Raw genomic sequence first — 26,243 nt, 5'->3', positions numbered from 1 at the left:
TACAGAACTTTGTCACTCTTAGGCTGAGGAATCACAACCTGGAAAACATAATCTTATGCAAGATGACACGCTGTCCCACATCTATACACATCTGCAAAACAATTAATTACATGATTCTTTGGTTATTATATTGTCAGTATATGCGCTCCATGATCTTCAGATCTCAGTCTGGCTTGGTTGTGAGGTTACCATGAAGAAAGAGTTTCCGTGGTATGTTGTCTGCAAAATGCGTGCATTGTGTCGCAGAAAGAATGGTGTTTGTTGAACAAGAGACATGCGAACATATTCTCAATGTTTTGTGAAAACTAAATCCCATTGTTTGCCCGATACAGTAATATTTACTGCCAAGATGATCTAGTTACTATAACGCTGGACTTATAATCTTGTGGACGTGGGTTCGATCCCCGGTACCCCCGATTTATAACTTGTGTGGACAAGCCTGTGGTCCAGGTAACACCGGGGTTTTCTCTGGGAACTTCGATTCTGCTGTGGCATCCCAACAAATCTCCATAATCTTCTCATCTCATCACGGGTGTAGTGTAGACCAGCCTCATGGCACACTCTGGGCAATGACTCTGTCAGTAAATTAGTCTACACAACTGGCTTCATATGGGTGGATGATGTAAGTCAATTACCCGCCATTATTAATATATATATATATATATATATATATATATATATATAATGATTTAAAGTTTGAAGTGACTTGAATGACCTTACATATATATATATCACACTTGTCTAAAATATTCACTATAACAGTATTATATTACATTCATTTAAGTAATTATCACGAAAACAAACGATATGAGACCACTGATACAACTAGGCAACTGTTAAAAGCTACAGGCAGACGAAATATGTGCGGAATTAAACAAGGAACATCAGGCTACACTGTGCAGTTGCCATGGTAACAAATTGAACCTGATATGTCAAATGGGATGAACATCTTGTCAATGTAGAGGAGATTTTCCCTTTTGTAGCAACTGTTAATCACAAATTTATTTTAATCAGACAATGGAGTATTATACTTCAGAAAGAAGTATCAGCAAAGAATATTTACAATGTTGTCATATCGTGAATTTTAATCCTCATTTCTGTGCCACCTATCTTTACTTTGTACATTACATAAATATTTATTTATTCATTCATATTTTTCTGCCCAAAGGCAGGTCCTTTACTGCAAACTCAGCATTCTCCATTCTTACTATCCACATTTCAATAATGCTTCAGTAACTTCACTTCGCCATAATGTACATGTTTCTGGTTCATACAGTTTCACACTCCACATAGTCACTAGTCTCTTCCATAGTTCTTTTTCCGAAGGTCTGTAGAAAATGCTCCTTTTCCTATTAAACGCTCTCTTTGACATTGCTCTCCTTTTGACTTCTTGACAGCAGCTCATGTTACTACTTATGTATGTATACCGCAAGTATTTGAAGTTGTCCACTTGTTCCATTGCATCATTTCGGATTCGCACGTTTACCTTCTTTATTTTTCTTCTGATAACATTGGTATTCGTCTTGTTTGCATTTATGTTCATTCCACTGTTCACAGGTGTCATTTAGCTCCAGTAGCATATTCATATTCTTCTAACAACACTATATCATAAGCAAATCTTACACACTTTATTATTCTTCCTTGTATTATCACCTACATAGATATATGGTTTTGTAATTTAAAGACTGCATGAAATTCACTTTTTATCTTGGTTATATTGGCAGCCATGAAGCCTCATGAGATCCAGGAGAAGCTGGGGTTGACGCGGATACGTGACCGTAACTGGTATGTCCAGCCATCGTGTGCGACGACAGGTGACGGCCTATATGAGGGACTGACATGGCTCACGTCCAACCACAAGTTATGAACCTGCTAGAAGTGGCTGCCACCGGGTGCCTCGCGTGCGTGCGGTCGCAAGAGACTGATTGTTGCGATTGTGGGTGCAGTGTGTGTCGGTGGCAAGCTTGTGGGACTTGAGTTCCTTGCGAGGGTGGGACCTCTGCATCTGACGACGCTCATCGTTCTGTTACATCTGTTGTAAAATTCTTTTTAAAAAGTCGTAAAAATTTGTAGGAATTAATACATTACACAGGAAAAGAGACAGCCAAACATGAATCAAAAAAGAAAAAGAAAAAAAGAAAAAAATGTTGAACTTGAATAATACTATGGAATCAGCTTGAGAGGAAGATAGTTGCTTGCACACGTAGAAGTGAGGGCGCGAGGATGCAAGGATGTTGGAAGTAGAGTCACTTGTCACAGCTTTCTTACTTTTAAATTTAATTTTGGTCTTATACGTACAAATGCTTGTAATAAGATCCCCTACATTCCCCCTTCCCTCTCCTTTCAATTTGGGGGGTAGAATCCTTTGTTTAGCTAATTAATCTCCTTACTCGTGTAGGTATTTTGGTTCTGAACTTTTATTTTTCTGCTGAAACTCAAAATTCACCATCAGGAGTATAAGTTGATTTCAGTTAGTTACTCATGGATAGCCTTTTGTCCATTTAGTACTTCTTCTTTTGTTACCCAGTACATTAATATTCGTAGAATGGTCGAATAAACGATGGACTCACGTAGATGCATCATGTGTATATAAATCCTTTTATTTTTATTAAGGGTTGTATACATTTTGAGTAAATTTTATTTTCTTTTTCAAAGTGAAGTAATATTTATGTTTATGAATCATTCCCTTTTCCCGTATGACTGGAATATAGAATTGCTATTTTAAAAGGAAATAAATTACAGTATATGAAAACAGGGGTGCAAAAATGTTAGTGTCTTTGTGGTGTCTGAATAATAAATACATTGTGATCTTCTTGTAAGAGATTGGTGTGTTTATTACTGGCCTCGTTGCAGCTCCTGCATTCAATTTACCAATCTCTTCAAGTAGTTACGTAACCTGTATGAATCTTATCTGATATTGTGTTAAGCATGAAGTTTAAAAAGGAAATACTAGTTATAATTTTAGAAAGGTAACAAATTTAACTATATTGTTAATGTAAATGCTTCATTTGTCAAATTAGTGAAGGTCATTAATAGAAGAATACAGTTAACCCTAATAACATTATATAAATTTAGATAAAATTTGTGTTTCACACAAAAATTATCATTCCATTTTCATAAAAAGACATTAGAAGAGAAAAGAAGACATTTTGATGCTCATAAAAAATGACTTGAGGGGATTATTGGCTGGAAACAATTGTCATTTTGTTCCCTTGTCAAGTAAACACCTATTTCTTTTGTTTCCCTAAGTCACACCTACCTGTACCTGAACTGTTGAATATATTCATGTTTAGTATGAGTGTTGTAAACATTCTGAGCCAGAAGTTGCTGATATTTATGTGAGAAACTGAAATTAAACTGACATTTTTGGAAACTAAACTTCCATCATGCATTTCAAATCTCTTTCTTTGGTATATTGTGATCTCACCTTTTCTGTTTGTTATTGGAGTGTGTTTATAGCCTAATAGTTATCAGTGAAATATCAATTACGAACTTATTTCTTCAATGCATTAATTTATCTTTTGCCTGTGGGCCACCACAAAAAGTGCTTGACATTAAGAAGGCTGCATTAAAAATCTTACGAAACCATACATTATATGATTTCAATTCTATACACCCCCCCACCCCCCCCCCCGTCCCAGATATAATTCTAATTGAAAACTTTATAAAGTAAACTTACAAGCAATCAAATAATCTCATCTGTAAATCCTAACGCACACAATGAACCAGCTTCATTTAAATGTCCCAGTAATAGATCTAGAGTAAAGGACACTTGCTGTTTGCTTCATGGATCATTGCACTATGATGTACCTTCGGCTTGATTACTGACAGAATGTACCTGTGTTACAGGTAGGATCGTTGGTACTTAAATCGTACTTTATGTCTGTCTGAAGGAAATTTGTGGTATCAGTGCTTTTTAAAAGTGGCATTTGGATTAGGTGATTCTCCTTCTTTCTAGAGTGGCCATTAATAATATGCTTCTCAGTAGGGCACAAAAATCTGAATGAAATTTGTGGTACCAGTGCTTTTTAAAAGTGGCATTTGTATTAGGTAATTCTTCTTTCTTTCTAGAGTGCCTGTTAATAATACACTTATCAATAGGGCACAAAAATAATCTCACAACTTGCAAATATACCACAGATTTCCACATTTCTGTTTTAAATTATAAATTATTATTTGTTCATTTGAGGAAAGTAGTAATATGTATATTTCGTTTCAGATTAACTAACCTGATTGTCCTTAATAATTTTAGTTTTCATACATTAACCTGGGAAAACCTCTTGATGGCTCGAAACATGGAGTGCATTGTGTCTATCTAGATGCTAAATTAAATGTTGAATTCAAATAAATCTCATTTGGATTTGAAAGTTATAAAGTTTGGAAGTATTTTCTGCTTGAAGAATTGACAGTGAACCTGCGAGCAATCCCAAATTGTAAATACTTATTTTTGGCTCGTCCAGAATATTTGTTGCTTGGTAACATTTATTTGGAATATTGATTATTACTTTTAGGACACTTATTGTCTTTGTCTTACATTGGAGAAGAGATACAATTAAACATACAATTGATCAGAAATTTACTTTAAATTAATGTTGCTAATGAGAAAAAGTAAAGAAAACAGAGATAATGTAACTTGTTGTAAACTACATAAAGTTAAGCTGTTATGCTATCATGTTAGTTGGTTCATATATCTCGTATTTGTAAAAATTTGTTAATGCAAACTATAATTTCTCTTAATATACAAAAAATTAATTTAGTTTCTTTGCCATCATTAAAATGCTTCTTCACTTATTTTGATGAACTAATGTAAAGATGTAAATATACGAAACTGCGTTCCTCATTTGTATGATGCTTCTGATCTATAATAAGTTGGTAATTTCGAACAGTTGGCCTGGGTAGCATAGTCGGTATAGCGCTGGCCTTGTGTGCTCGGGTTGCGGGTTCGATCTCGGCCCAGGTCGATGGCATTTAAGTGTGCTTAAATGCGACAGGCTCGAGTCAGTAGATTTACTGGCATGTAAAAAAAATCCTGTGATACAAAATTCCGGCATACTGGCGAAGCTGATATAACCTCGGCAATTGCGAGCGTCATTAAATAAACCACAATTTGTAATTTCGAACATATGGAATTCTGGTTTCACATCAGATGTGAATAATATTCGACAGAGTAAAATATGTATTCTGGTAACTACCCGAAATGTGTATAAAATATTGCTGCACAATCAAGTTAACAGATGATATGTTCTAATATTGTTTAATTCAATGTAAAATTGTGTTTTTTTTTTTTATTTTATTCTACGTCGATTAAAGGAAGAAATGTTTGTTTAGCCACAAGTTTATGTAAACTTAATGGAAAGAAGTCAAATTCTGTGCTCTTAACTCAGGACTTAAAATTGGTTATAAATGCGATTTTTCGTCTCTTACTGTAGGTACTGTTAAAGTTGTACTTAAATTTGTTGCTTTATATGGGAAAATTATATTTTCTTGTGCAACTTTTGTCTTCATTGTCATTATCATATAAGCTCCCCTTGACAATATTAACTATAATTTATTACCAAACTGCCTTTCACTGAAGGTAATCCTAAGACTCAGTATATTCATAATTATTTTGGTATAGAAACACAATAACAGTACTATAATCAAATTCAATCAATATTCCTCAACTTGGTGAAGTTTTCAAAGAGAAAGAATGTTAAACAGTTAAGGTGGTTAAGGCGTGTCATTTAAATGTCTGATAAGAAATTGGTTTACATAAACCGAAATTTACAGTAGATTATGACCATACAGCAGATTTTCGGTCCCTACACAGTGACAAGACATCACGTCCCTAGATGTACAGAAGGAGCTTAGCACTGAGTTCAGTGACTTCCCTGCAATTGATGTGCACGTAACATTCAGTACCGGGACCGAAAATCTGCTGTCTGATTATGATTTACAATTTAAGATCATGAAAATTTGCAGCAAAATAAAAAAAAAAGTGAAGATAAAATACATTAAAGATGAAATGAGAAAATTCAATTTGTACATTGATTGAATTGAAGTACAAGCGTCTCCATAAAACCTAGAGAACTCTTCAATCCTAGAATAGAAATTTCCTTTATTGTTGTTTAGACTTGAAATTTATGATTGAATGACACATATTTTTTTCTTATGGTCCCTCTTGTACCCACCATTAAATTGATGATCCCTGAGTGTATGTGATTTGTAATAATAGTTGGTTGGTTCATAAATTGCCCTTTTCTCTTGATTAATCTCCTTGGATTGGTTCTGATGCTTCTTGATCTGATGGTTGGGTCGAGGATATAACCTTTTGTCTCTCCAGGCTTAAATTCTTTAATGTCAATACACGGAAGACATCAGTTGTCAGTTATTTTATGAACTTCTTCATAGGTAGTGTAGCCATTGGACTTCAGATATGTTGCGATTGCAGACCTGATCTTGTGATGCCTGCTGTTACGAAGAGTTTTGCCAAATGGACGTGAACCCAAAACATGAGCCAAAGTTTCAACCTCACTGTGGTATCACCTACAGTGGTTATTGTCTTGAGTTCTGTCTGGAACAGAATGTATGGGTTTTACTGGTCTTCTTCAGTGCATCTTTCCACTCGGGAGCTAGAAAGGCCTCTATGATGTCTGATACAGCTGTTTACGAGAGTAAAGTCTTGATAGAAGCTTGCTCCCTTTATCTTTTTGTGGAAGTTGACATTTTTTGTCTTTATCTCTTTGTGGAAGTTGACATTTTTTATTAAATTCTTTAATACGCGAAATTTGAGTTTTCTTGAGTCAATTAGTTCTCTTTTGTTCTTAATTGTGTCTGGCGAGATCAAAGTGCTATCCAAAGATAACTTTCTGAGGTTAGTTTTGAGAAAAAAATCTGTATGAATATAATTATGTGTAATGCATGATCTGTTCAGTATCTTTGGAAGCAAATTTTAGAATTAGTTTCAAGGAAGCATTAACTTCAATGTGCTAAGCTGTTACATTAATATTCATTCATTTAATTTGCAGTATGTAACAGAATTATTGAATTCTAAATATATATTGATGTTTGATATGGACACAAAAGAGGATATTGTTTTTACGATATAATATGGATAAATTTTTCAAGAGGTCGTGTTGTTTTTTTCTCACCTGCTTTGTTTTATGCTTAAGAAGCCTGTTGATGAATTCCTGTCAGCTTAATGTAGCAAGCTACATTTCATAACATTGGAAATAAAGAATCTGCTCTACATTATTCTATGTTTACATAAGTAGACTAAAGAGAGAATTCATTTTTGCGTCTATTTCAATGTTTATTTCGTAAAATTGAAATAACGCTTCATGCCTATTTAGAATATAGCATCTCTTCTTTATTGTTGTGAGTTAACAGATATAAACTGAAAACAAGTAGAGTGAAGAAAAAAAAAAATCCTTTAACCTGTTTGGTATTAGTTAACTTGTAAAGGAAGGTGATTCTTGTTTGTATTTCGGCTGGCATCATAAATTCAGAGACTTCTTCGACAAAATGTCTTCTTTTCTTATGCCATTGCATCGTTTAACCTATATTTTGGTTTTTTAATTCAGTCTTATTACCATAGATAAAAGCATTAAGTATCAAGTTTAACAGCACATAGTATTTCTCCCTTATTTAGGAAGTGTTAAGATGAATCTGAATGTGATTTTTGCACCCCTGAAAAGTGAACATTTTACTGCCATATTTGTAACATATGGTTTGGCCTTGTTGAACAATGACATGATGATCGTTGGTCAGTATTTATATTAGCAGCATAAATGACAGACCGGTTGAGATGTGATTGTATGTACATAAATTATATATAAAATGGCTTGGCTATCTTGTTGGGACAAATCTGCACAATATTGTTCTTATTATTATTTAAAAAAGAGGATGGATGATGTGGTATGAACAAGACACAGTTTTGACCTGTTTAAAAGTGGTGTGATTATTTTTATTATTAATTATTATTATAATTATTATTATTATAAAATGTGGACCAGCCTGTTGATGAAATGAAGCAAGGAGAATAATACCAATGTGATTCAAATGAAGTGCTGCCCTTATTGTTTCCTTTGCATGTTCAGGATTTGGGATATGGCCAATCGGGTTTCCATGTTTTGTCGTATCTAATCAGGAACGTCAAATAAAACTTGAAACCAACACCTAATCAGCTGATATGGGTTAGTGTGATACAAGTGTGATATATGTAACAGCTATGTGCATTTAAAGGAAATTATTTGAATTCTTTCACCGAAACGATTTCTTTGTATCCTCAGTCTTCTAATCTGTTTTCATGTCATGTGACTTGTCAGTCATGAAGCCCCTACTATGTTCTGGAGGATATATCATATTATAGTGTTGGTCAGCATGACTAAACACTTCCTCACAGAATAGTGCAAAGAGGTGATAAATAGAGGTGTGAAAGTATAGCATTAATTTTTGTATTTATAGCAAAAATGTTTTTAAAAAAACTCATTTTTTTTATAATATTAATTATTTAAAGAAATGGTGTTTATTAGCTAATACCTGTTTTGTTGTTTTATGTATTTGAGAGGGGTAAATGAAAATGAGGTATATAGCCTACATGGTAATGACATATCTGATCAATATTTCAATATTCCGTTAAATAATAGATTCAGTTTTGTTGCCAAAAAAAAAAAAAAGATCCAAAAAGAAAAGTATATAAATGCACGTTGACTATGACACATTTTGCTGTAACAGTATAACACTGAATGAAAGTATTTGTTTTAATTCAGTGGCAACCGCAATTTTAAAATCAACAGCCGAAATACTGCAAACAGCTGATGCTTCCCTTAACTTCTGCCCACGAACAATAACCATGTCCATGTCAGAGAGTATCAGAGTTATACTCTTTGGTCCATGTACCTGTAGCAGATGAAAGCAAAAATCTGTAGTGCGCATGCATGGCTCAGGGTATGCTAGAGTCCATACAAATGGAGTTCCTGGTCATGTTCTCAAGAATGAAATAAAATCTGAAAAATATATTCCAATTGAAAAAAAAAAAAAATACACATTTTTTTGAAGTCGCTTGTATTTTGCTGAAAATACAATTTATCACTGTACTATCCATTTATAGCATTAATTCGCAATAATGAAATTGGCTTCAAAAGGTTGCAATTATGATGAAATGTAAAGAAAACTGAGAAAAAAAGGATTAAAAAGCACAGTTGTTATTTTTATCGCAATTGCAATATTTTCATGCCTCTAGTGATAAGGAAAATTGGTGGAATGATGGCATGGGAAATGTGAATACCACGGTAAAACCTGCCCAACATTTTTATTTGTCCACTGCAAATTTCACTTGTATTTGCCAGGAGGTGAATCTAGAAAATATGATTAGCTAACCATTCACTTACAATTCATCCAGTTACTTTTTTTTAATATCAGTAATTTCTCTAAACAACTAATAATTATGTATAATTTGAGACTTCCACGTTGTTCATTGAGATGAGGGATTTTTGGGTTATTGCGTCATATTATAAATGCAGAAACATCCGTTTTAGAGCCATGTATTAGAACCATCATCAGGGAAGGAACCTTCCCTGATTATGCAGCTGATACATGGCTCCAAATTATTGGCTGTTATTGTAATAACTATGTCGTTACTGAGACTGGAGTAGTGGAGTGAAATTGCCTTCTTTTTTCACTTCACAAGAAGTCCTTATAATAAGATATTAAAGTTTGTGAGTAGCATATGAATACTCAGAAGTCTGCTGTGTTGGATCCAATGAATTTAGAATATACTTTATTTTATCTTTTTTTGTCTTATGTGTTATGTGATACTGAATTACATAAGATTAAGATATTGGTTTCAGTTGCGAATTTGGAACTCTATTCTTTTAGTAAGCTTGTGCTATGACACATTCACTACCAGGGACATGTTACATAATTTTATTCTTTATCTTTTTCAGAAGTTCATGTGGTTATGTATGATGTTAACTAATACTGAACCTACAGACTTCTTTAATTCTGTTGAATGATATTTCATCATCTTTGGCAGTGAATGTGAAAGGATTTTGCTTTGGGATGTGTGTTTTCAGAAGACAGTAAGTAATGTTTAACTCCAGTCCAAAATACGACATAGTCGAAACGTGTTTAACTTCAAAGAAATGGAAAACTTACTTACAGTGGAGAAGATGGTGAACTGGGAGGAAGATAAACAGTGGACATAGCCTGTTTGGAGGTACAGTTTCTCGGATCTAGTTGAGAAGTAAAGGTGAAGAAGTATGATTGTCATGGCAGTAGTGAAATTTAAATAAATAATTTAAAAGGAAATAAATAGGTTTATAATTGGTCAAGATTTCTGTCTCAATAATTATTGAATGAATACTGAATCATGATCATATCAGTTGTGTTGGGCCACATAGTGGTTTTCAGATTAGGGTACACAAACAACACAAAGATATGTTGGAGTGGATTTTCTTCTTCTTTGCTACGAATTTTAAATTACTGCATGCAATCTATTTCACATATTTTTCATTCCAATATTTAATTGTTCTGACAGATGTTAAATTTACATAGCCTACTTAAAATGAATCAGTAATTAGACGTCATGTTTAAAAAAAAAGTTTGAGGAGTACTGGAACAGTAAACCATGTTAGTTGAATTGGATAAGTTGTTTTTAGATTAATTTAAGTTCTATTCTTTGCAGAACTATGGTTTTGTAACCCTGATCACCAGATGTTTATAGCAAAATATCCCCAAGGATCATTATGTCTAATGAAGTGACGACTATGAAACTGGACTTTCCTGCTACATTCAAGAACTGAAAAAAAGATGGCTGGCATATAAAAATGAATATGGTGTTCTGTAGAGTTGTCAACATATACTTAAGAAAATGTACATTTGGAAATTTTGTATCATGTTGCCATAGGAACCACATTTCACATCTCTTGAGCTTCATATCGTGATTCTAAAGGGACAGTTTTAATTGGTAACCTTGAAAATTGTCTTAATTAAAGAGAACTGAATAATCTGTAGCATATTACACAGGTTGTAACTTTAATAGTGGCAACTATTTATTTATTATGAATATACAAGTGATACATAGTCCTTCAATGTAATAACCAGCATTGTCTACAACTCGTTGCCAGCAATGTGGAAGTCGTATCCCTGTAGCAGCTCCTCTTCTATTCATGTTTCTGATGGACCACCCTACTGCCTGCAGAATATCGGAACATTCCAGAATCGAACATCACGAAGTGGTTCCTTCATCTTTCGGATTAAGTCATAATCACAGGGGCTTAAGTCTGGTGAATGTGGTGGATGGAAAAGCACTTTCCACCCCCAGAGACGGTACAAATCAACTACAGGTTGTGCCATGTGCGCCCTTGCGTTATCCTGCAAAATGATGGGAGGGTTCTGCAAAACATGTGGGCGCAACGCTGGTATCAAATTATGCTCCAAAAATGGCGGAAATACTGTGCATTAACATTCTGTCTTTGCGGGACGGTATGTGTTAGGATGACGCCTTCACAGTCGTATACAACAATCAGCATAACTTTCACATTTGTAGGGGTACGACACACCACTGTTTTGCGTGATGACCTGTAATGACGCCACTCATTTGATTGGCACTTAAGTAGAGGTTCATATGACCTGGCCCATGTCTCATCAAGCGCGACAATACACTGTAAGAAGGCATCTTCACGATCATAACGCTCCAAGTGATTTTAATTAGTGTCCTATTGTATCCATCGCTTCATCCATTGCTGTGTCTCCGTCAAATCCCAGGGAACCCATCGAGATGCAATTTTTCTCATTTTTAGGTGATTCTTTAGAATACGAAACACAGTCATATGCGATATTCCTATCTCCTGGGCTAACTCACGTACCGTCTGTCGTCGATTGTTTTCTAATAGTGCGGAAACAAATTGCACTTCCTCGTCACTAACACTCGGACGGCCTGGCCGAGCCATGTTTTCCACGCAGTCATGCCCCTCGTTGAAGGTTTGAACCCACCTCGCCACAGTGCTGTATGGTAAAGTCGTCTCTCCACATGCCTCAACAAGACCATCATGAGGTCATGACGTCGTGCTGTACGACCATGGGCAGATTGAATTTTCAGCCAAGATCGCTGTTTCTGCTTTGTAAACATGGCGAAACACAACCGCTTAGAGCTGTAACTAACAGGAGACTAACTTCAACTCTTCACAGCGCATGCACTGTGCGTCGGATGAAAGAGTCCTTTTAGGGGGAAGGAGGGCAGATATAGATTAACATGTGATAGAAGTGACAACAATTAACTCCGTCTCGTTTCGCTTTTACAGCAGTGTTGCCACTGTTAAAGTTACACCCCATGTATATGCAGCTTTCATTACTGTTACACTCTCGCCATATAAAATCTATAAGCTGTATTGTGTTCCTGCAAAGATTAGATTTTGAAATTTTTTTACGAAAATACACAAATAATAAAAAATGTGTTATGGTGATTTTCTTATTTAAAGTTAGGTCTTACAATTAATTGCATAGTACACACACACAGTTAACATTAGTCAAGCAATTAATTTTGCTTCTTGATGAGCTTATCCAGGTGCTCAATGATTAGCATTAGAAACTTCCAGTTACAGAGACGTGAGATATCACATGAGCTCACATACTAATAAATGCATGCAGGGAATGTTTAACATTTTAATGCAGCAACGCATTGAAATGTAAGGAGAGAATAAATGCTGACACCATTCTTCAACTCTTTTGTTTCCATAACTTCACATTCCATAAATCTTACTCAGAAATTTATATTTCTCCATTATATAAAATTCGTCCACAAATCCGACATCATTTAGTATTTTATTACTATTAACTTCGTTCACTTTAGAATGGTCCCAATTTAAACACAAATTTTATCCATCTGCCAAAAACCAGACACCAGGCCAATACTGTATTTGTGCAATTATAATACTTTTTTTTTTTTTTTTTTACAAAGTATCATCTAGAAAACTGGGATGTGTATTATATTCAATCACGTATTATATTCGCATGCAAATACTCAGACTTGAACCAATTTAAATTAACACTCATTTTATGCTGATGGAAACGGCCATTGCAGGTTCGTGTGTTCTAGTCTTTTGTGCACTTTTCATTCGTAATTTAATTTCCATTTTACAACAGTAATTATTAATACGAATATTATTTTTAAGAAAGGTAATGACTTAATGACGCTTTTTTCTGTGATTTTGTGTACAGTGAAATCTCGATACAGTGAAACCACAAGGACTAGGAAGAAAAATGTTGTTGTAGAGGAATTTATTGTTTCATCGAGAATTTACAAAGAAAAAATGCATGATATTTGGAACTGTACTGTATAAGGGACCACTTCTATAATTTATGTACATTGATTATTTAAGAGTTTTAGTATTTAATAAATTGTGATAAAAACTAGTATTTGTTAGCATAAAAAATATATTACAGAGAAAATAATGCAATTGTATTTTAACATTGTAGAGGGTATTGTTGTATATCGGTAATTGTTGTATGGAGATTTCACTGTATACAACTTTCAATAATTATGCGTCTTTAAATAAGCCAAAATGTCCCGACAATAAAATTACTGAGAAAAGAGTGGCATGACATTAGTCCTTGTCAATGCTCTGACATCAACCCAGACCTGTTGACTGGAAGTTCCAGTTTTGATACTGCAAGTGAGGATGAATGTGATGTATGGTAAAGCTAGAGATAAGGGTGCCTTGAAACCTTGTCCTGATAATATAATTTCAGTCTTGAATGATTTTTAGCACAGGTACATATTATATATTTTTTTCTTTATTTTACGATAAAAAGATTGGGTTATGTATTAAAGTAATGTTGTGATTAAATACTAGGGCTTAAAGTCTTCTTGTTTAACTTTGAAGTAGTTTTATGATGTTGCTGGGATATTCTGAAAGAAAACGTTAGTGTAAAAACCACCCTAATAATTATTTTCAGACCCTTAACGCTTTTGTTGTTTTGTTACCATTACCACTCTCACATCTATTACAAGCTTTGTTAACATTTATTGCACCATGTGTTTGGGGAATGGCTTGTGATTTTGAAGTTAACTGGCGAAGAGACGTGTTTTGTTCATTGTTTGGCGCAGTTACGAAGAAATTTTCATATGATCAACATGCTATTAAACCTGGAAACCTTTGCAAGAGCTGCTGCATTAACTGAAGAAGGAAGGTCTTATTGCTATGTAACGGAGAGGCTTGGAGATCAATTGGAAGCATTCATAGAGCTGCGAGATGCCGCCCTGTCTAAAACCGACTCCATCAAGACTGTCAATTGGAAGACTTGCCACAGGACCCCTGTTCATTCAGCAACATCATGCTGCAAGACTTGAGTTCACTCATCAACATGTCAACTAGATGTTAGAACAGTGATCTGATGTCTTGTTTACAGATGAGTCTAGGTTTGCCTACTTTCTCCAGATGGATGGGAGAGAATGTGGAAAGCGCTAATCTTCTTGTACCTTCTCTCATAGAGTGCCTTTTTGAGGAGGTTCCATCATGGTCTGGACGGAATCAGTATACAAGAAAAGACAGACCTGGTATTCGTTGAGCATGGTGTCCTCAGTGCTGACCACTATGTGGAAGAAACTCTTATGAACCACGTTATGCCTTTTGGATCTTTCATTGGGAACAACTTTATTCTAATGCAGGATAATGTCTGTCCTCATGTAGCACAATGTGTCATCAACTTTCTCCAAGAGGTGGGGATTCAGAGAATGGACTGACCAAAACACAGTCCAGATCTGAATCCCATAGAGAACGTATGGTCTTCAGAGGTGTTCCAATTTCATTAAAGTTGGCATTATCTGTCTTGTCTTGGGTAATCTAGCAATACTCTGTTACTTTGGTTTATAAATTAATTTCGTTGTTTAGTCTCTCTTCCATTCATAGAATGTGTTACAGTCATTCTCGTTTCTGTTGTATCTTTCTCTTTAAATTTGTATAATGTTTCATCATCATCTTCCTAACAGGCAATAGTCCTAAAAGGAACTGTTTCAGTGTACAAAATTATCCTTTGTATAATATTTTAATTACTTAAAAATGTATAAAAATGGTTATTAAGCACGTGACCTGTCAGTCCACAATGAACTGCTGATCTCAAAAATGCAATTTTAGTCATTTCTAGCTAATATGTATGTAGTGGTTCAGCACCCATTTTTTGGATTTATAATTATGTCAGTATTGGATTGTAAATGTTAAATGAAATGTTACTTCATTTTCTTCTAAATTCATATGGTTAAGTGTTGGTGGATTTTCCTGCATATTGAATTTTATTTGGTATACTTGTTACATCTAGATTATGGCTATGGAAATGTTACTTTCACGACTTACGTGATTTTATTCCTATTGGTAATTAGACAGATGCATGTCTAAATAAAAACAATTTTCAAGTGCTGCGAAGTAGAACCTGGGTTTGCAAACAGAAATATTATTTCTCAAAAATAATTTTCTAACTTTACAAACAAAATTGTGTAGTTCTTTCATAATATATAGAGTAAAATTCACTGTTTTTTTTAATTCCAAGTTTCAATTAACTGTATCTTTCACGTGAACTATTATAAGAAGTTACGTAGTTGCAATAATGTTTAATGGCTCGGGAATTATAAAAAAGGAAAAATAATACATTCTCCAAATTTTCCTTTCAGAAAGGTCGAGATGAAATGTAATGTTAAACCTTATTGTGCTAGATTGGTGACAGCGAGGTGATATTTTAGCGAGATAAGATCGAGGATTCGCCATAGATTACCTCACATTCGCCTTACAGTTGGAGAAAACCTCGAAAAAAACCCAACCAGGTAATCAGGCCAAGCGGAGATCGAACCTGTGCCCGAACACAACACTGAATCGGCAGACATGTGCCTTAACCAACCAAGCTATGCTGGTGGCTAGTCCAGTACTCCCAGATTGTATTGTTTTCATTACAAAGTGATAGAAACAGACTTAAGAAGTGCATTTTGGAGCTTATATTATAGTCAGCTGTCAGATTTCACCAAAATAACAGGGAATTGAATTCATGCAGATGCTGAGATTAATTTGGTACAAAATAGTGCTATGGAATAGAGTTTCTCCACGTGCATTTTTGTATTTTCTGATGTTATTCCATTCTTTCGTTATTATTTTGCCATCAGCTCTTATAGCCCAATAAAATACAGTACCTGGAGACAAAATCCAAGTGTAACCACTTTATCTTCAATGGTCGTATTTGCAGCCTTCATATCTTAATCAGTTTTAGAAACTAACTCATAAGCCTTTTCAGTGGTATTTTGTACCTTGGATTTATGAACAATTCCTATCTTCTGATGGTAACTGAATTCCACTTAACGTTTACATACCAGGTAGTTTAATCTTACAGTTCAAGACCAAATCCCGGTTAGTAATCTAAATAATTTATATAGAAATAAATACCTATCTCTTCAAAGGGCACCCAATTTGATTTTGAGCTTAGAACTTGTACCAAGTGTAAAGTAATGTTACCAGTACTTCATTCAGTTGATGCATTCTGTACAGTTCTACATCAAAAGCTAATGATAATATGCAATCTTAAAGGTGAAACCAATTTCGAAATGTTGGAAAATTTACAAGTCAAGAGACAGTGGAAATCCCCAGAACCACATCACAATATAGGTATGTTAGAGTCCTGCTGGATGTCTTTTTATTTAGTAAAATAGTAATGACTGCCAGGTAATTGACCCTGTTGGGGTATGGTGACTCCCAGTTCATCTTCCACAAACAACAATGAGAAAATGTGTGCTCAAGTGATACAAATGTGGCACTGTCCTGCTATTGCTAAACTGAATGACAGCACAAAGATTTTTAATTGAAGTATAAAGTAGTTAGTTTTTTCGAAAACTTAATTCTTGGCCTCTATCATTTTTTCACAATCTTGTGTTCATGGAAGGAAGAATTGGAATTTCATGTGGAAGCCATTATGTTATCTGTAATATACATGATACTTCTGTTACTAATGGTGAGATTACTGTTCCAACAAGTGCTTACATAAAGCTCGTTCCAAAGGCTTAATTTAATTAATACGTAAACAGTGGGCCATATTAAGGAGTTCTGATATCATTTCATAATAAAGTAGAGCTTCGATTATCAACGCCTTCGACTTCTGTCGTTTCTACTAACTGTTGTTCACTATTTAATAATACCATTACATTTGATTATGGTTAAATCCTACTAATCGTCATATTTGTCAGATTGTATGTCAGCACATTCTTAACATTCGCACACTCTTGAACTTCCAATCACGTGCCTGAGTGTTATGTTTTGTAGGCCAATTTCTTAGGATGTAGTTATCTAAGAATGTGTCATTAATATAAAAGTCGGGAAATGAACATGGCCTCCCATCAAAAGATGCAATTCAGTGTTATAACTTGTAATCTAAGGAAATATGTTTACATGTAGAAGCTTTATTTTTTTAATCACTTGTTGCTGTAACGTGGGTTTAAATGATTAATTATCGTAATTTCTGTTGCAGTTTTTTAGAGCAATAAATGACGATAATCGAAGCTCCACTGTGATACATTTCATGGTGAATATTTGTATTTTACTGAGTTTTCATTATGTGTATTGGAATCAGTAAGAGAGACAGTACGAAATCGTGTTAATTGTATATTTTCATATTTATTTATTTCCGCGACCTGTTATGAAGTTTGCATTTTATACACCTTATTGTGTGCTAAAAATATATCAAAGCTGATTTTGTAAATATTAGTAAAGGTCTCAAAGATTTTGCATGAACAATCAAAGTTTAAAGATTGGTAAGAAAGTATAACATAAGACATAAGAAGAAATGTGAAGTCAGAAATAATACAATAAGGAAATATAAATTTTTAAAAAGAGTGAACCTAAAACATAATTTGATAGCACTTCCCCTTTCCACATATATATCCCTTTATTAAAATATATGAAGAAAATTGATACAGTCATTACAGATTCTAGTGACTGAATTTGAATGAAATCAATTTGTAAGGCCATGGCCCTACTGTATTCTGCAGGACGGCTAAGAAGACATCCTTAAATGAAAAATGTCAAAGTATACTCTTTTATCTTCACATTGTCGTAATTCATTATTTCTATTTCTTTGTAATATAAGGAACAGAATATACAGTAAAACATTTTGATATATTATGTACGTTTATTGCGGGAATATTTTTATTGCAGTTTTATCACAACTTTCTCTCTCTTTCTTTCTTTCTTTTTTTTTTTTTTTTTTTTTTTTTTTTTTTTTTTTTTTTTTTTTTTTTTTAAGAAAATCAGATTTTCACTTTGTTGTGAAACTAGTACGTAAGTTTGTGTTAATGAAAGTATGCATTATTATTTATGATTATTTTGAATTAAATTGCGAAGTCTTAATAGTGAATGTAAACTTCTTTGAAGTTTAAAGCTAGATCGAATGCATACTTTACATAAGGAATAACAAGAGAATAATAATAGTACTGGATTTACTTTAGTGTTATTTCAATTACATTTTGATATAATGTGTAAAATGTCGACAATATTTTAACAGTATTGGCAATTTTTTACCCTTGTCTGCACAAGGGAACTTAACATTTGCCAACTGTTTATGCTGACTGTTTGTTGATGTTAGACGAACCTAGCAGATGCTGGCGCTGGAAATAAATCAGTATTTATGCTACTGTACCATGACGCCTTAATGAATCCTCCCATATTTTGAGAGTAGCTTACATTTGGTTCATTGTCTATCTACCTTTCTAATGAACATTCCCATTATAAATCTAGCTTTTTTTTTCCTACAGTTTTCTTAGATTGCATACTGTTGTATTTTCTTGTGACTGCTTTGCATTACAGCAACAGGTGTTACATGATGTTAGTGAAGTTGAACGAAGTGGTGCATCTTGAAAAAGCCACAATGTAGGAGGTAGTAACTTAGAATGACTACAGTGTAAGGTGGAATATCTCTCAATAAAACATTCACTGCCATGCTTTGGAAATGCCAGTTACTTTTATGAGCCAACTGTATTAATAGCCATCGCCAAAATTTGTTTTGAGTAAGGTTGGAAAATAATATGTAAAGGAATACGGATTTTACAGTGCATTCTTTGCGTCTACAGAATTGGAGTTACGTTTTTCTCTCAAGAACATTTATTGAAATAAAATTATACATTGTTATGATTCAGCATTGTAAGTTGTCCTCAGTGGTTGAGCAGTTACTGTGTTCCATGTTAGATCGAAGATATGTTCTGCTAGTTATCATCCTTGCCTTAAATGCTATCATAAGAGTAATGAATTTTGTGTTAAAGGTGTCTCCACCTCAGAAATAGAATTCATCACACAGCAGACTAGCAGAATCCAGGAAGATCCATTTGTTCTTACCTGGAGGGATTGGCAACCATTCAACCAAATCTAAGACTCCTGTTGAAAAACCTGGCCATGGGAGATAAATTCTTTGCATGTCTTCCTTCAGAAGGGAAGAGCTGCGATTGTAGATGTTCTGAGTAAGCTATTGGTTGCCATGTTTGTCATTAGACCTGAGGTGCTCAAGTTGAAACTCAAGGCAATAAGAAGTAAGGGAAGTGAAAACTGGGAGGCCATTTTTATAGATGTACAAAACCCAAACTCTTGAGTCAGAGGGCTGAGAGCTCCAGGTATAAATGTACAATGTACTCGCTGTTTCTCGCCTGCATGAAAAGCCTAACAGACTCTTGAATCTCTTGAGTTATTAGTTTTCATATTTCCTTATGTTTTCAATTTTCGTTCCATAAATAAAGTTACACATCATTGATTTAATAATTTTAACACTCCATCATAAGGAACTTTTAGTATAACATTTATCCCTTTAATAAACTTTTAGTTCCATATTAAAAATAGTATTTTGTTAGAGAAAAACAAATTAAGGAAAAAATACATGAACGAAACATTATCACTCTGTGTACTGCACTATGTTAACATACTGATGTTGATAAAGAGTCCATTGTTTTGTATATTGGTGGTTTCATGAAATGGCCATTGTATGAATTATGTTAGTTTAATAATGGACAGGTGAAAGAAACTTCTTGAATGTGAGATTAATCATTGATTTGTCAACAGGGATATGGAAATTCCAGCCCATGGGCCATTTGCAGCCTGTAAGACAATTTTTATGGTCTGCCAAGAGGAAAGAATATTATCGACCACAATCAAAATATGAGAGAGGCAACTTACAAACTGCAGCTATATCCATTTTATTGGAACATAGATTTAATTATATATGTTCTTTAAACATAATTTTTCGTAATAAATAGTATTATTTCAATATATATTGCTTTTTTATTTTTGTAGTAGTCTGTAGAGTACGTTTTCCAACTGTGGCTAAAGTAGTTGTACTGGCAGAGTGGTATGTGGTGCTACATTTGTATTATCGTCTCACTCAGATGGTTAACTTCGGCAAGTCAAAGAGTAATTGTTGGCTGTACTGCAGTCAAACACAAACACAGGCTGTGTTGTCACGTTTACTAGTTTGTTTCAGTAGTGTAAGTAAAGTATGACTGTACTGTATGTCCCCCCATTAATTAATTACTGGTATATTATTATTTATCGGTGTATTAACCTGATTATCAGATGCGTCATTTCTCATATTTACATTATCATTTAGTTAAGTAATTATAGAGTACTTTTATTTTAATGACAAATGGAACTAAGTAATAGTGTTACCTGCTGAAATCAACAAGCTGACAGGATATTCAAAATATATTGCCTGTGAATACATGCCTATTATTAGCAGTGGCGAAGCGTCAGGGTAGGCAGGGTAAGCTGAGCTTTCCCAAACATTTTCAAAGAAGGGACAAGATCAATTTAGAATTTAGTAAATTAAAACAGGAGTGTTTCCACGTTTCATTTACCTTTCAGCGTCGTAAAGCACTGCCTAGATCACTATTTCTGAACCCCAGCTTATCCAAAAATTGTGTCACGCTTCACTACTGATTATTAGCTTTCTGATAGATAACACTTAACCCAATCATCCATGCTGCCATTACTGTCTTCCACATGTAAGATGATCTGGTCAGTATCATGTGTATTGTCTCATTCCATGTACTACCTCTGTACCTTTATGGTGTATTGCACATAGCTTTCCTGAATATCATCCACACATTTTCGCAAAGCACTGCAAACACTGTCACTAAATGAGAGGGGTCACATTCTTCATGTTTAAGATGCGCCCACATTAACTCGATTGAATTTAAGCACCAGCGATATGGTGGCAATCTTAAAACCCCATGACCACGAGATCATACTTTTTTGTCGATTACAAATTATTTCTCTATATTAACCTCTTTTATTGAGACTGGAGTTGGAACCTGAATATCGTATTTCTTCATGAATTTAATGACTTCTTTCTTTTTGGTGTACTTAGTTGGAATCTTTACCTTCAATCTAGAGTGATACTAGAATTATCTAGTGCAGTTACGAACCTTCTGGGCAGGAAATTTTCTAGTAGTATGTGCTGAAACCATTTTTCAAATATGTTGGCATTCATCACATGTGGAGTTTTCTCTCAACCCATTAAGAGTAAATGTGCAATGGAGAGGTGAAAGGAACTGACCACCCTACCCCATTATGTCCTGGCCTAGTTGCCTCATAAGTAGTGTCATATTGGTATCATTTGTTAGGTTCAAACCTGCCTTCAGACACTTGGCCAAACAACAACATACACACAATGTATAACCTCCTGTGACCTTTATTCAGACACTTCGGGGATGATTTGTGTCGGTCACTTTTCCTACTGCTCCCAATAGTATGAGAACCTCTGTCATCGTTGCTAGAAGCATTGGCACTATGATTGTCACGGTTACTTTCCCAGAGCCATCACATGTCGATCCAATACACAGTACACTTATTGTTTGAGTAAATGGGTAAATAAATAAAAGAAAATAATAGATAAATAAGTATAATAAATACTACTGTAACACGGATTTTGTACCTCTAAGCAAGCTCACAATATTTTCTGAACTGAACTATAAATACAGCAATAAGAGATACAGTATTGTAACCTTGACTTATACTCCATGTGGTAAAATCTGATTTGTGCAGCAAATAAACAAACACGTTTGAGTGGTGTAAGTTTGAATATCAAAGGGTTGTCAGTGTTAAACATGTGAGTGGAACGATTATACTTACAATGTACGTCATTGACTGTGGCTGTCTTGTGTGTTAGCTTTAATAGGAAAATACATATTTTTAAATGTTACAATTATTTTCTGGGCAGAGGCATAATAATTGTCAGTTATTTGAGCTAAATATAAAGAGAGGAAAACAAAATAATTTATTTTCCTGTTAAATGTTTGAAGATGTGAATGCAAAAGTGTATAATTTGTTCAATAATATGCAGTAAAACTCGTTAATACGCTCCCGCTTATAATTCTGTCCTATTCTTAAGCTCTTTTTACACGGTTCCTGGACATATCATATACATATATTATAATCCTGCATAATTTTACTCTCATAACGTTTCCAAATCCTGCTTGTATTGCTTTTTGGGGATCGGAAGTGAGTAAAAAATTCTAAATAATTTATTAAATGGCGATCTTACTCGTGTTAATTATGTAAGCCTGTGTGGCTTACAGCTTACATAATTAACACGAGTAAGATCACCATTTAATCAATTATTTATATTCAAGTGTTAAAAGTAGTGTACGGAAGATTCAACATGGATAAAAAATTCTGTATAGATTGCGAAACCTATTGTTTTAGAAGCTTGGTGAAGAAATATGTTACCACAGTCTACTATATACAGTCGCGAAGCTCAATATGTAGTAAAAATGCAAACCATGGATAGTTGCCCAACACTAGGATCGCTACTATCGCCTCATCATCACAGATCTCTCCTAGCAGATGACAAAATATGTTACACTTTCGTTGTCGTGTTCTTTTGGAAAAATTAGCACCTTCCTTCCATTATTGAAATATTAAATGGATAAAGTTAATTTATTATGTTAATGAAGTATATTAAATTCCACCATAAACTCGATACCTGCAAGAAATAGGTTAATATTATTTTGTTTGTGCAAAACGAACTGAAATGTACTATAATCGCTTCACTCATTCGAGTTTATAGCGATAATGAACTATGAAACCAATAAATATTAATTTGCATTTCCCTTTACAACAATAATAATGGAAATATGAATTAATGAGAGTAACTTACGTGTACCGGTACTTGTAGTGTAGGCTTACGTAGTTAACAAAGTGGGATGAGGTTAAGCAATAATAATCACATCACAATTGGAAATAAAACGTGATCAATAAATTTTATTGTAACAGAATTACTTTTTCTACGTCTCTAGTAAAGTAACAAATAAAAATAACAACCAAATTAACAGCTATAATTAAAAACATATCCTTTGAAAAAAAAAAGAAGTAGGTCTGTAGCTGATACAGACGTAGAATTAGTGCAGAGCTTTTGTTTCTCAGCTGCAGGTAATAACAGAACAGGTTTATTTGAAACATCAAATAAAGTTGGAACTGCATTCCAGATTAATTTATTTTTGTTTTCATTCATAAATTGTGTGTTTTCGAAATGAAGAGAGCAAAACTTTATATTATTATAAAGATATGCTTCATCCTTTGTCATTAGATCTACCCTCCTGCTGTTTATTAACCACTTTTTGCATCTAGAAGTAAAATAAGAAATAGATGTTAGGATTTTTCTTCACGAGCATCAATGCGAAATACGCAACGACCTAGCACTCGATGGAAATACGACTCAGTCCACTCTAAATCCAAAGTCGACCGTAGACAGTCTATTGTTTCTAGTTGCTAACCGCTTGGAGCGCTTTATCGCGAGATTTGCAAAAAATCACCTCAAGCTTCGCGACTGTATATAGTAGACTGTGATGTTACTGTGACTGTACTGAGGGTCATTGCATCACGAGTGCAAGAAGGAAATTTACCCTCTACCTGAAGAAGGGCTATCAGAAGTTGTACTTATCAGTATTTGCCTTTGTATGCAAGGATTTTAACACTTAAAAACTTTCTGTCAATACTTTTCTGTCCTTTCTGTAAAATTTAGTCATCCTTTGAATTCTGTGAAGTGTGCAGTAAGTTTGATAGTGCAAAATGGCAAAGTGGAAATCTTGTCTATAAGTGAAAAATTACATTAGTGTTGCTCCTAGTGGTGTATCAAGTGAAATTCTTTGTAGTTATTTGAACCACATAGAAAATGTTATTCATAATAGCAATACGAAACACATAGCAATGAAATATTTTTTCTTTTGAAAGAGTTATTTGCATTTTACACTGGAACTAATGCACAATATAATATGTTTCCTATGACGTGGTGTCTAAATTGTTTTCCACATTTCATAAATCATTTTCCATCTGTAGTGCTGTCCCAGTTATTACACTTTAAGGCCACAGTTCTGTAACGAGCGTATTAACAGGATTATACTGTATATACAATATTGAAGTACCAGTAAATGTCACTTCAGATGAAAGTTGGAAATAAAGTATTGACTTTTAAAATGCGTTTCATTTAGTAAATTATGTGTGAGTAATTCGAATATGCAAAAAATGCATTTGTTAATGGAGTATTTTATGACAGTAATTTTTGAGCCAGTACTCAATAACTGTAAAAGAGAAGGAATGAGTTGAAAATTCGCCGGGATCTTGTGCATGTCTGAGAGGTTTGAGAGAGTGGTTTGTGTGACACAGTCTTGCTTGCTGTGTGTATGTGTGTGTATATATATAAATATTTGCTAAGTGGAGATTAACACTCCATCCCTCCTCCCGAGTTTTTTAGAACTTGTATAAAAGTAAACTGTCCCTGCAATTCAACAATACTTTCATTGTGAAATGGCCCATAATTGTAAATAAGAGAATAAATGCAGGAATATAAAAGTGATGAAATGTTTTTGTTATTTGTCATAAAGAAATTGCTACCGTTGAATCAGAGTTTTGTGCTTGTCTTGTAATTGAATCTCTAAGATTTGCCAAATAAAATACTTTAATCTTTACTAAATATGCGTTCTTCATTCTGTTATTTTTTTACTTGCATAAGATACAGGATTAGTGTTTATTTCAGAAATAAATGCTGTGGTAAACTTTATTGTCAAGCGGTACATTTTATTTCTTTCTTTTGCGACCTATTTTGGTACTGGTATTTTATTATAATTATTTGTTATTGCTATTTGAATTTGTTAATTGGACATTAAAATAATAAAAAGGTATGACAGCACCAGTGTTATTGTGTGCCTCTGTTTTTTTTTTTAAACAGGATTGCGAAAAAAATTGTGGAATTACACGACTAGATAAGAAAAGAATTCATGAAGAACAAAACTTTTTTTTTTTGTGACTGATGAAATACAGAAATGTGGGAAGGACATAGTGAAAGAATACCTGAAGGTGGTACTTCGAAATTTATAATCAACAATGGATTGTTGGAAGGAAAAATATTAGCAGAGAAGGAAAATATGGTTTGGAACAGTTATAACTATCAGAATTTAAGAGGAACTGGAATATGCCTATTATTATTATTATTATTATTATTATTATTATTATTATTATTATTATTATTATTATTATTATTGATCCAGACGTTTGAGATGGTCAGGGCATGTAGCACATATGGGCGAATCCAGAAATGCATATAGAGTGTTAGTTGGGAGACCGGAGGCAGAGCGAGTAGAAGAGAAAGTGACTTTACTTCCTTTAGTTCAGTGGTTCGTCGCCGAGTGGTGCTAGCTCTGTTTTCCGTCCCCAGTTTCAGGATCGCTATTCAAGCGAATGCAAAAGGTTTTTAAAAATAACCCATTAGATAAGAATGTATTGTAGAGTACTTTGTTACAATATTTTACTTGTTTAAAAATGTAATATTACTACACGGTAACAGGGAAACTAATTTTCTGGATTCACTACCAAGACTCCAGACTGGTACAAATGTTCAAAAGTCTTTCACCACATTGAACACTCTGAAAAACACAAATCACACCTAAAATGTATGGTAGATCTTTATTTAAACAATTTCTCCATTTAAATCAGATAAATATTTCTCTTCTCGTTAGCCTGATTTATGCTGTATTATCAGTAAGTTCTCGTACTACACTGAAGGTTTGATGAAGTCCATGTGGATGTTGTTCGTGATGGTTATGTCCTCATGTGGGAGGGACATATTTCGATGTTCTCTGGGCTCCGCAGGATTTTTAGTCTTTAAGATTGCTCTGATGATCTGAAAACATTGAATGATGGTTGGTTTTAGTTTCAATGCATAGATTCTAGGTTTATACCAGGAAGAGGAAAAGGAAT

At 34.0% G+C, this 26,243-nt stretch overlaps 1 protein-coding gene across 4 annotated transcripts in view; it reads left to right on the top strand.

The window, feature by feature from the left end:
* The window catches only part of Arf6 (ADP-ribosylation factor 6), a 187,276-nt gene extending 162,316 nt beyond the window's left edge, over positions 1-24,960 (top strand). For 3 of the 4 annotated variants that reach the window (XM_069816271.1, XM_069816270.1, XM_069816272.1), the window contains exon 5: positions 1,725-24,960. In XM_069816271.1, the coding sequence (XP_069672372.1) occupies positions 1,725-1,867 (143 nt within the window). In that variant the 3' untranslated portion in view covers positions 1,868-24,960. The remainder of the gene's footprint in view (positions 1-1,724) is intronic. The other variant, XR_011330160.1, reaches the window with a different exon arrangement.
* The last annotated feature ends 1,283 nt before the right edge of the window (positions 24,961-26,243 follow it).

The sequence above is a fragment of the Periplaneta americana genome, chromosome 17 (assembly GCF_040183065.1).
Source record: "Periplaneta americana isolate PAMFEO1 chromosome 17, P.americana_PAMFEO1_priV1, whole genome shotgun sequence".
Taxonomy (NCBI): domain Eukaryota; kingdom Metazoa; phylum Arthropoda; class Insecta; order Blattodea; family Blattidae; genus Periplaneta; species Periplaneta americana.
This window is presented reverse-complemented; position numbering and strand designations above follow the sequence as displayed.